General features: G+C 38.1%; 1 protein-coding gene across 1 annotated transcript in view; it reads right to left on the reverse strand.

The window, feature by feature from the left end:
* Window positions 1-12393, reverse strand: part of LOC134609036 (ATP-binding cassette sub-family B member 5-like) — a 77248-nt gene that overhangs the window by 9049 nt on the left and 55806 nt on the right. Inside the window, 10 exon segments of the mRNA XM_063452392.1 lie at window positions 2389-2586; window positions 3434-3590; window positions 4315-4455; window positions 5406-5506; window positions 6284-6487; window positions 6634-6717; window positions 6819-6896; window positions 7603-7707; window positions 8615-8758; window positions 9739-9888. Of these exon segments, the coding sequence (XP_063308462.1) occupies window positions 2389-2586; window positions 3434-3590; window positions 4315-4455; window positions 5406-5506; window positions 6284-6487; window positions 6634-6717; window positions 6819-6896; window positions 7603-7707; window positions 8615-8758; window positions 9739-9888 (1362 nt within the window).

The following is a 12393-nucleotide window of genomic DNA, read 5'->3' on the forward strand; positions in this document are numbered from 1 at the left end:
TTGTTAACCTATCTTTGTTTGCTAAACTTGCCTGTTACATTTTTATTAAGTATAACTTCTAGCTTCGATTATTCTAATAATAATTGTTTTGCATTTTACATTATATACAGTATCAATTTATGTGATGTTTTAAATGAAGATACATAACCCGAGCCCTTCTTGCCCGCCCTTGTATCTCTCTGATAAGACGTAATTTACGCTCTTATCTATTAACAAACCTAATTATTTAAATTCCTTGGCATATAACTTTCAGATAATAAACCAACTTCTCAATAATATATATTAAAGGACCACTATAGTGCCAGGAAAATATACTCCTTTTCCTGGCACTATAGTGCCCTGAGGGTGCCCCCACCCTCAGGGACCCCCTCCCGCCATGCTCTGGAGAGAGGAAGGGGTTAAACACTTACCTTTCTCCAGCGCCGGGTGTGGAGCTTTCCTCCTCCTCTCCTTCTTCCTAGCGACGTCATCGGCTGAATGCGCATGCGCGTTCATTCCTTTATTCCGTTCCTGGAATTCCCAGTCTCCTGGATTCCTTTATATGTTTGTTTTATGTTGCCACACCCTTTCCTTTTCCATTAATCCTTTTGTTTCAGTTGGTTCCTGCAGGCAGTTGTTTCATGTCATCTGCCCCTATCTTTGCAGGTAAGTACTGTGTGATTTTTATTGTTTATTTAGTCATGCATATCTAGGCAGCTAGGACCCACCGTAATTGGAGTACTTTGGCGCAGTGGTGGGCTGCATACATCTTGGCCATTTATGTATCTCTAAATCTCCAATGTTTTACATATATAGTACTTAGTTATGTCTCCCCTTGTTTGCCTTGTATCTCTTGTCTTGTTTTCTTTTGTCTTGTATTCCCAGTTCATGTACAGTCCTGTCCTGCCCTGTTCATGTTTCCCTCATGTCTTGTGTACATGTTCTGGGTTCTGCTTTCTGTCCTGCTCCGGTTCTGGGTTCTTCTAGTCTTGTCTTTTTTTCTTGTTAGGTGTCTGTTCTAGTCTTGCCTTGTTTCTGTACTGGATACATATCTGCTGCAAAGCCTCCCTTTCCAGTTCCTGGGAGGTCTGCATATCATCTAGCTCCTAGCTCTTGGGATCCGCAGTAGCTGCATCAGGGCCCTGGTATGTGGCCGCTCAAACGCTGGTGGTCAACACCAGGGGGCGTGTGGTTACCCTGCACCAGGCCCTGATAGTCCATTTCCATGCTGAGACTCCCTTCATCATCAGGCACTCAGGGGTCCCGGTCTCTGTACCGCCACCCGTGAGAGTAAGACCAATATAGAGAGACTAAAATTAACATATTTCCTCGATATCATTATTTTCTATATTGATTAAAGTTCCTTCTGACATTTTGTTATATCTATGGTATTCTCGCATCATATAATTTCCCCTTATTAACTTATCTTGCCCTATGAACACTTTTCATTCTGTGACATTCAAGGTTTACTGTAATATTTTTTTAGTTAACTTTCTTTTTATGCTAACTTGTCTATTACATTATTATTAAGAATAATTTTATGATTCCATTAATAATTATTTTGTATTGTATTATGTATTGTATTTAATCATGCCTATCAAGCCTAACAAATCAAGATCATGCCTAATACTAAAATAATTCGTATTTAGGAAGTCCCCAGACTTTTTACCGTAGTAGGAGTTACTTCACTACACTTTCATTAAGCTGATACATTGTTAAATACCAGAACAATAATAAATTGACTACCTCACCAAAAACCGCTTAGTGGAGGATTTTGGACTGAGAAAATTGCTAAATATTTTACCCTTTTCCTTTATTCTTTTATCATCTAGTCTTATTTAAGATTTGATATAACATTGTTGCATAAATATTTTTTTGTGAATATACCCTTTTTTCTTCGTGTTTACTCTTTAACAAGTGGATTTATTCCTTTAATACCATCTATCTCCTATTCCTGATTCAGGCAGTGAAACAACTTCTTGCTATTTAACTTATTTTCTTCTAGCCTTGGGTCGGGATTTTTTATAACTCACCGGTTGTAGTAGGAGATTTGGTACATGTATTGACCTTACTTTTGATTTTACTACTGTATTCATTGCCCACAATCTGTTTTATCCTCTACTTTGCACTTTATTGCCATATCTTGTATAGCCTGTCTCCTCTCCCTACCCCGTGTCTCCCAGGACGGTACTTTACCATTGTACCACCCAGGTTTTCACTAATTTTACTCTATATCAAAAGTTAGGTCCTTTAAGATACAGCATTGTGCCGATTCCTCAGTTTGCTTCTTCAAATGAATTTTTCTTCACATAGTATTTATTAGCAGCTGAAATAAATGCTAACTCACTGTGCCACAATAACCTTTTAAACTTATTGTAAAATCAATAAATATCAGTAACTGTTCATTACCAGTTGTCCTTGGTGTGGGTCATAGAACCTTTGTAGAAGTTGAATAGATGTACTTTTCCCACATCCACTGCTACCAACAAAAGCCACAGTTTGTCCACATTTTATTTTAACTGATAAGTCCTGGAGAACAGGCACATCTGGTCGAGATGGATAATTAAAGAATATTTGACGAAATTCTAGATGACCTTTGAATTCATCCTGTAAAAGAAAACACAAACTCCCACATTTACAAAAATTGATTCATCTAAAACAATGCTGTATACAGATTTTCTCCACATGATTAAAGGAACACTATAGTCACCTAAATTACTTTAGCTAAATAAAGCAGTTTTAGTGTATAGATCATTCCTCTGCAATTTCACTGCTCAATTCACTGTCATTTAGGAGTTAAATCACTTTGTTTTTGTTTATGCAGCCCTAGCCACACCTCCCCTGGACAGAGCCTGCATGGAAAAAAAAACCTGGTTTCACTTTCAAACAGATGTAATTTACCTTAAATAATTGTATCTCAATCTCTAAATTGAACTTTAATCACATACAGGAGGATCTTGCAGGGTCTAGCAAGCTATTAATATAGCAGGGGATAAGAAAATCTTAATTAAACAGAACTTGCAATATAGAAAGCATAAATAGGGCTCTCTTTACAGGAAGTGTTTATGGAAGGCTGTGCAAGTCACATGCAGGGAGGTGTGACTAGGGTTCATAAACAAAGGGATTTAACTCCTAAATGGCAGAGGATTGAGCAGTGAGGCTGCAGGGGCATGTTCTATACACCAAAACTGCTTCATTAAGCTAAAGTTGTTCAGGTGTATAGTGTCCCTTTAATTAACAAATAGTGTGGGCAGTATTCCTTTCTACATAAGACTAGATAAATTAAAGCATCAAACCAAATAATCACCCTATCACATTTTCTAATTCTATGATATCACACGACATTCTGTATACTAGATCTCATAAATTGCATTCACTTGAATTGACATTCATATTATATTTACAATAGCTACTCTTTGTAAAATGAGTTATTATGTATTGTGGGTTTACTTACTGGTTTCTGTCCTTGGTGACTGTAGCTATCAATCATTGGTTCTCTTCTAAATAAGTCAAATAGATGAGAAGCGGCAGATTTGGCCTTTGCATAGTCAGGGGCAAATGATAAAGTCTGCCCAACTGCTATGGCTCCGTATGTTAGAATTGTGAATACACTGTACACAAAGACAAAAGGATGACATTTACATGCTTGGTATCACTTTACAGTATAGACAAAACATTTCATCTTTATTTTTGCTGGCTAAATTGATAGCACAACCTTCGGAACTGCAGATGTTATGGACTACATTTACCCTGATGCTTTGCCAACATTACGGCTGTTAGAACATTAACAGAGATGTTGTCCACAACATCTGGAGTGCCAGAGGTTTCCGACCCCTGAATTTTAATAAAGTGTGTTTTACTATATGTTTTTTTACTTTCTAAATCTTTACATGTAAAGATTACAAATTTGAATTACTTGAGTGGCTGCACGTGTAAAATAAAGGGATACTCCAGACCCCAGAATCACTTCAGCATGATGGAGTGCAGTATTTGTGAAGTGTGTGCTCCGTTTTTCATTTTACAAAAAGTACAGATTTCAATAGAAATTTGAACTTTAATAAATGTACTTTGTTAAACCCCCAAGCTGTTATGTTACTTCCTGGTTGTTTAGCTCATAGGAGCTAAACTCAAGAGGCAGCAATTACCCAGAGCCTTGCAAAGTCTTCTCATTGAGCTGCATTAGGAAGTCTGTGATTGGACAGCCACAGAAAGTCTGGGTTGGGTTAAAAGGTGAAGGCTTCCGAAGGCTGCAAACCAGTGATCTGCAGCTTTTGCAAGCTGTTTTTAGATATGAAAAATGCATGCATCTGACGGTATATGCAAGGTGATACTCACAGAAACAATTCTTCTGTATTCATCCTTCCAATTTGTATCAAATATGCTCCAAACCGAAAACTTACAGCATAGGTGAAAAATATAAATGACTGACTGAACGCAAAACAAATCCCATATATCTGGGCTCTTCGTTGTGAATTCCTGAAACATAGGAATTTTAAAAACAAATCAATCACAAAAGGAAAAGAAAATACAACAAAAGCAATAACATATACCTCTCTGCAAAAGTGGCATCTATACTTATTTAACTAGTTCTGAAAAGGAACACTATAGGGTCAGAAACACAAGCACAAGAACACAAGGAAAAGCATTGGATTGAAATCGATTAGGAGGCGGGGCAGGGGCGGGGCCAAACGCTGGTATGGCCAATCCGCATCTCCTCATAGAGATGCATTGAACAAATGCATCTCTATGTGGAAAGTTCAGAGTCTCCTTGCAGACTGTGGAAATGCTGAACTTTAGTGCTGCACAGTAAATTACCCATTCATTAATTATAGAAATATTGGGAGAAACTCAATATATTAAATAGGAAATTAAATATTGGCCTAGAGTAATAAAATGTGTCAAATAACGTAGGTAAAACAAAAAATAAACGCGTGCAATTGGTGAAATACCATCATTATGGATATTAGTAAGGAACCTGATAGCATATTAGGTAAAGTAACTTCCTCAAGGAATATCTGCTATTGCACCCTGCAAGAAAAGCCTTGCAGCAGGATCAACGTGCTCAGAGGCCTCCTTCTCTCCTCTCCCTGTCTACCAGAATATAGTCTTCACTTTATAGTATGGGAGGGCATATTTGCAGTGCCTCAGTGAAAGACACACAATTTGAGGGCAACACACCTTCCTCAGTGGAAATGCCCACCTGTACTTAACCCTCGGTTTATGGTTAGTGCTAGGGCTTATTTAATATTTGGGAATCACAAATACATATGCATCCTGATCTGCCCGACATTTGTGGAAATAACACTTCCAGGCTTCAGCAGCCATTTACAGCTGCCATTAATAACTCAGCTCCTCAACCACTAGTAATAAGCCAACAGTAAAAAACATACACACAAACACACACACACACAGAATTAAAATCTCACCTGTACGGTTTTTGTAAACTTTCATTGTACATTTCTTCGAATTTGTCTTCTCTGGTCAGTGAGACAACAGTTCGAATATTATCAACTGTTTCTGTTGCAATCTATTTAAATTACATAAAAAGGCAAAGGGGTATAAATAAAAACTGGATTTGATTTATTTTATTTATTCATTAATGTATTTATTATTGTGTTAAAATAACTTTAAATGTATTTCTTTTGTGCATTATATTGGTGTTTGTTTCACTAAACAGAGCACTCAAAAGTCTTAATTTTATTTATATCTTCGAACAATGCTGTCTGTGGAGTTTAAGGGACACTGAATGCATACAAACTGCAGTATAATGCAATGTTCTTAGTGTGCCTACACTGTGACACAGAGAGATGCTTACATTAATCAGTCAGTTGCTTGAAAATAGTTGGCTTGTAATACAAGAATAGCAGATTAGCCATCTGGCTCCACAATGATTACTGCATGATGCTATGACCAGACTTATACATTTTAGAAAATTTGGAAATCAGGAGTATCTGATCTGAAATCCAGTGGTAACAATCCATGTTGAGCCAGATGGTAAGGCAACTGGTTTCAAGTTATACCGAACCATAACTGACATGGATTCAGCCGAAAGTATTCACTAAAGTGAGAATTCAAAGTGAATTTTAAATTTAAGGCCAGAGTAGCCTAAGAGAATGTTTCGACCTTAACATTTGACCTTAAATTTTAAATTCACTTTGAATACACTTTGAAGTCTCACGTTAGTGAATAATCGCTGTGAATGTTTAATTACTTGTGGCAGAAGTACCAGTATGCTTGCGCACCTTATGTGCATGGCAGAATTCATTTACATACACAATAGGGGCAATCTTGGAATATTGTGTACCTTTCCAGCATGTTGAAGTTGTTTCTTATCACGATTAGCAAAGCCAGTCAGTGCCCTTGTTTCAAGTAGACCAGTAACAACCAGAATGGGTGTAATACCAAGAATCAACAGCGACAATTCCCATCCAAATGCAAAACCGAGTATGATTGACAGCCCCATGCTAGACAAGTTCTCTGCGATAAGGCCAAGTCTAGAACCTGTTGCCTAAAACAAAACAAAATAGAAAACTGATAATAAAAAAACTGAATAAAGCAACTTCATTTGATTATCATTAATAATATTTCAACAGAATGACAGCTGTTTAAAAGAAAATGTAGTATAAAAAAATAAAGATGAAAAAATATCAGTACCGTTTGAATCTGGGACGCATCTGTAGCAAGTCTTGTTGTTAAAGCTCCTGTGCTATTTTTCTTATTATCAAACCACGACATTTCCTGAGAGATAGCATGGGTGATAAAATAATTAATCCAAACCGAACACATTAAAATATTAATACATGGGCAAATTGGTGTAGATTGTGATAACAACCACTGACCTGACGCAACATTGCATTAAATGCCATCTGTCTTAATCTGGTTGTTAGGACTTCCCCTGATCTTCCAAACATGAAACCCTAAAACAAAGAAAAGCAGAAAATATACATAAGAAACAGTTTTGGATAAAATAATCAAATACAGATTTATACAGGGAATTTTAGACACTTGACTAGAGCAAAAAATACATATATAAGTGAACAATACCTATATATCAAAATGTTGACTTGACTTGTCTAGACTTGACTTATTAGGGATATCTAAAAAAGTGATTGTGGCTTACTGGTAATTTTATGCCCCTGATGAGCGCCGCTTATTACATTTTAATTAAGTTTTATTAAATGTAGATCACAAACAAATATACAGTATAAAACATTATTAATTATATGACTGGTTCACCTGTACATATTAGTAAAAATATTTTTGGTATGTGTACCATAGCATTTCATTGACTTGTACTGATACGTATATGTTTTTTAGTTTATATTTATAATATATTTGTGTATATAAGTTTATATATTCATGTATCAGCTAGTTAAGTACTTTATATAAAATAGTTTAAGTGGCTTTGTCTCAACTCACTGGCTGGGCCTTCTTTACCTTGTGCATTAGTCTGTGTATATTGTATATTGTGTATTTTTTCCCCAATTGTACAGCTGCGGAATATGTTGGCACTTAATAAATGCAGGTAATAATAATGTATATTATATCGCTATTTGACTAGGAACATGAAATAAAATGTAAGGGATGATCTATGACAGCTAAAATCAATAACAGATACTTTACCTGTAAAAAATACGTAAAAAAAGACATTACGCCAATAGCAGCAAAAATTAGAGAATATATATCAGCTTCATGACGGATTTTCATAGCATCATCAGTTGAAAAAAGCTGCAAGGAAAGAATAAGAAAAATATTATTGCTATCGGTTAAACTGCATGTAACTACACAATATATGTGGTCTTTCTCGGTAATGGCTTTCTGATAAATTCAACCTGTGTGAGTCACTGTATACGTCAAAGGAGCCTATTCACTGAACATGACTTTTCAGCCAACCTTTTAAAGAAAGGGAGTTGATTTGAGATGGTGGATTGAATTTAACTTTTGCTACACTATAAGCAGAGTATGAAAATTATGAAACTGACTCATATTGACTTGCACAAAAACTGACTTAAGCTATCAAAAGCCATACATTTTCACTTTGATCCAAAAAAGGTTTGCTCTAATACAGTATGTATTTGCAAGGGTGGTATTGAATTGGGGAGCTTTGAAAAGTGTCTTGTAATTGGATATATTTACTGGCCCGATGTTTGTGAAACCACTAAACAGTATGGTTGGAGACAATAGCATAATATATAAAATAGCAAGTTAGCTAATTGTCAATATGTACTCATCTTAACTCACCCAGGCAACAGGTGTTAAGTGATATTTCAGATTTAGATAGATAGATAGACAGATAGATAGACCACATACAAACCACACAGAAAAACTAAAAACTTAAGAAAACTGAAAAAGAAAATCACATCTGAAAATCCTACATTTCTTGTTAATCTTTGGTTGTAGTAACCTTTAGTGAATAGATCTCTGTTTTGTGTTTTTGACGAGCCAATCAAGTAAAATAAATAATACTCTGTTGGTTTCATACAAAGCAAAAATATAATTTTTACTGCACAAATAATAATGTACATTTTATCTTGAACTCCACCATTCTGGAACTTTTCAATTCTGTTATCGGTTTAACACATCTCGCTGTTTATTGAATAACCTTCACAGTAATTGCAGTGGTTAGTGTACTTACAGCTATAATTTTTGCAAAAAAAATGCAAAATGTCGGATGAGCTGCCCCGTTAATTAATGCCGCCAGGGCCCCAACAAGAATGTAAGGCCACTCAGATTTGTTTAATCTCATAATTTTGAAGAAGGAAACTTTAGGAAGTTCTCTCTGTAAAAAAACAAAAAAACAAAACAAAAGGAAACTGTTACCAACTGTCATTATGTCATCTTTTTTTCAGGAAAGGGAATTTGCCATCCTCGATCTCAAGAATCGTGCTTTGACATCTGGTGGACCTTTGTAGAAGGTCAAGGGGAATATCACATACTTCACTTCACCAGCTATATCCAATATGCAGTTGCTCTTCAAACATTGTCATAGGTAACTCCACTTTTTATATAGTCCCTGTCACTGCCCAGCTTTAGGGTTTGGACCTAATATTTTTACCCACCTAGACCACTATACTACATCAGTTCCCTGTTATGGTAAATGAGAACTGCAAGTGAATTTCAAATTTAAGGCGAAAAGTACCAGAACTGGAAGCATAGCTGATTTTTTTACAGATTTGGCTATTTTGACCCTAAAGCTGAAATTATATTTGAATTCTCAGTTTAGCAAATAACCCTGTATGTAACAGCAGGAGTGATAACTGTGGTCTAGCAGCTGTACCACTTTTTTTTTGTTTTCAATTTTTACAATGGGATCTAATAATCCAGATGGAACCAGGTACTCTCTATATCAGGGGTTCTCAACCCAGTCCTCAAAGACCCCCTACCAGTCCAGGGAGATTAGACTCTAAGGTGTTTTTTTTTCTTTTTCTAAACACCTTAGACGCACCCAGGTAATCCCTAAATCCTGGACTTGTCCTTGAGGACTGGGTTGAGAACCCCTGCTCTATATCATATCTATGCATTCCTAAATTGGAAAACTGGGTTATTCCGTTAAGCCAACGAGCAGTAGTACTCCCCACGCCCAACTGATAAGATTTATTTCTGAGTTTATTCTTTATTTCTGAGTTTATTCTTTCAGCACCTCATTTGAATTAATTTGTGTTTTCCTTACCTTTCATTACTATTACTGTATTTTTCATGTTATTGAAGCAAATGTTTTATTGGACTTTTTAAAAATGTTCATACTTATTAAATTATTACCTCTTCCACATCATTATTGACCTCCTCTTCCTCCTCTTCTTCTTCAAACATCCCATGTTTCTGAGAAGGTGATTTGGAATTCAACCTCTTTAAGAGAGATGGTTTTCTGACTATCTCATTGTCTTTTTCTTTATCCTCTGTTATAATGGACTAAAACGAAAATAAAAAAAATGAGTGACCTGCACAGTTGAACCAATACTGTGAGTGATCATGACCAAAGACATGAGATATTGTGAACCAAATCACAGACGGACCCTAACAAAAAAGTGTAAACAACATTGTAAAACATTATTTCTTTTAAAAATATATATACCATAATTACTCAAATTTAATGGACACATTTATTGGCAAAATACAATCTCCAAAATGTGCGCATTAGATTCGATGGCGCATTACATTTAAGTACGAACTGCACATTAGATATGGCAGGCATACAATGCAAATTTGCCGGGGCAAAATTCACATTTGCATCACAGCTACAGGGATGCGAGACTTGGTTTCTGTGTGCAGTAAAGCTGTACCGTGCATTATTTTTGCAATGTGAATGCAAATTTTGCCCCGACAAATTTCTCGCTGGCGAATTTCGCCCCGGTCAGAGTGTGGTCTTTGTTTATCGACCTATATGTTGTATAGTATCTGCTTGTACAAAATTACATTCGCCAGCGAAGACATTTTTCAGCTTCCAAGTTTCAAAATTTGAATACGCATTACATTCATGGGCGCATTAGATTTAAGTAAACACGGTATATTTCTTTAAACACACATTAAAAAGCACTTATATGGGGGCGGAGCCGGCACCCAAACGAGGTGGACGTGTCCCAGAATTGCTCCGCGAGACGGCGCGATAAAACGCCGACTAACAGCGGTAATACCCGCAATCCAGACCCACACAGGCGGCTGCCCGTACCCCGATATGATGGGGAAGAAGAACAAAAAGCTGCGACCTGATCCGGGACCGGGGTCGCAAGATATCGGCGCTAATATGCGCTCAGCCGCGTGGCCCGCACCTGCCAAGATGGCGCCCGCATCTGACTACACACTGTCCTCGGAGGAGGACAGCAGCACAGCCGACCTCTCCCCTTTACAGAGGCGGCGATCAGGGCAAGACGCGACTGCAGCACAAATGCAGACATCAAAGCCCTGGTGGCAGAAATCCAAGCCATGTTCACGGTGGATCTGGATTCACCACCCTTACCACACGCATGGACAAAGTGGAAGAGAATATGGCGGGCCACAAGCTGGCACAGTCGGCCACAGATACAGCCCTTGGTGCCCTGCAGAAGCAGTGCGCCGACCATCAGGCTCAGCTTGCTAACCTCGAGGACAAAGCCAGGGCACGCAACCTAAGAATCAAGGGGGTGCCGGAGACAGTAGCGGAAGAAGAACTCCCTCACTACTGCAGGAGGCTACTAGCCACCCTACTCATGCCCAAACAGTCTAAACAGCTGGTGGTGGACTCCTGCTTCAGGCTCACCAAGGCGACCAACGCAACCCAAGAGGTACCCAGGGATGTACTGCTCAAAATGGTGCGGGACTCTGACAGGGGTATTATTATGGGAGCAGTGAGAGACACCCCTACAGTATCCTTTGAAGGAGCACAATTAGCTTTTTCCCGGGACTTCTCCAGACATACTCTATCTTGGCAGAGATCTCTCAAGCCTATTACCCAGCTTCTCCAAGAGAAATCCATAGTCTACAAATGGGGACCCCGCCGATTAATCGCTGACAAAGCAGGGAAGAACCACACAATATCGCACACCAGTGAGGCGACAACATTCCTGCAAGCCCTTGGCCTGACAACGACGCCGACGGCGGACCATCCGACTTGGAACATAGCCAACATCACCCCATTTGTGCCCAGAGGGGAAGCACCGATGGCAGAGGACCTGCCACCCTGAATTTGGGGACTGAACTTACCTATATTACACAAGATGTTCCTTACACAGTTCTACAAATATAGTTTTTTACTTATTTTTTATCAATGTTGAATACTGTTTATAAATAATGCCTATGTTGTACAGTTGCTGGCTCTGAAAGCCTTAGGAGTTGCTCTAAGTCTAACACTAAGATACCAAGACCCCCCCTACGCAGCACACGGTTATTAAGCGACACCACTGCGCAAACACAGCAGATCCTAGACTACACAGCGCATGACCCAAAGCTATAGGACCAGCAATATCGAGCGAACACGCAGACCAGACTAGCGCAGCTCAATACCCACGCACACCATAAATACGCGCCCTAGTATAGCTACAGGACAAGGAACAACACAGATCAGCCATAAGGCACATGCGGCCCGACCCCAGCACCCCCCAAACCACTCGTCCTAGGACCACCCATAGATGAGCCTGGGAGCGCAAGCCCCTACAAAACATAAAAAGGAGTTGACCCAGCTGGGTGACGTTTGCATACAAGTAATGTTATTATTTTTTAACCTGTTACTCACCGAAATATGTTGTATCATATGCAAAAACTCGCAAAAATAAAGAATTGAAAAAAAAAAGCAATTATATTAAACTTAATCAAGAAAAATGATAATACTGACAGAATTATATTAAATAATCTAAAATGTATTTAAAAAAATTTGGAAGGCCAGTTTGTGTTTTTGACAGGTTTGAAACTACTGCACATACTGAATGTAATAAATAGTTAGGA

This window comes from Pelobates fuscus, chromosome 4, assembly GCF_036172605.1.
Source record: "Pelobates fuscus isolate aPelFus1 chromosome 4, aPelFus1.pri, whole genome shotgun sequence".
NCBI classification, from domain to species: domain Eukaryota; kingdom Metazoa; phylum Chordata; class Amphibia; order Anura; family Pelobatidae; genus Pelobates; species Pelobates fuscus.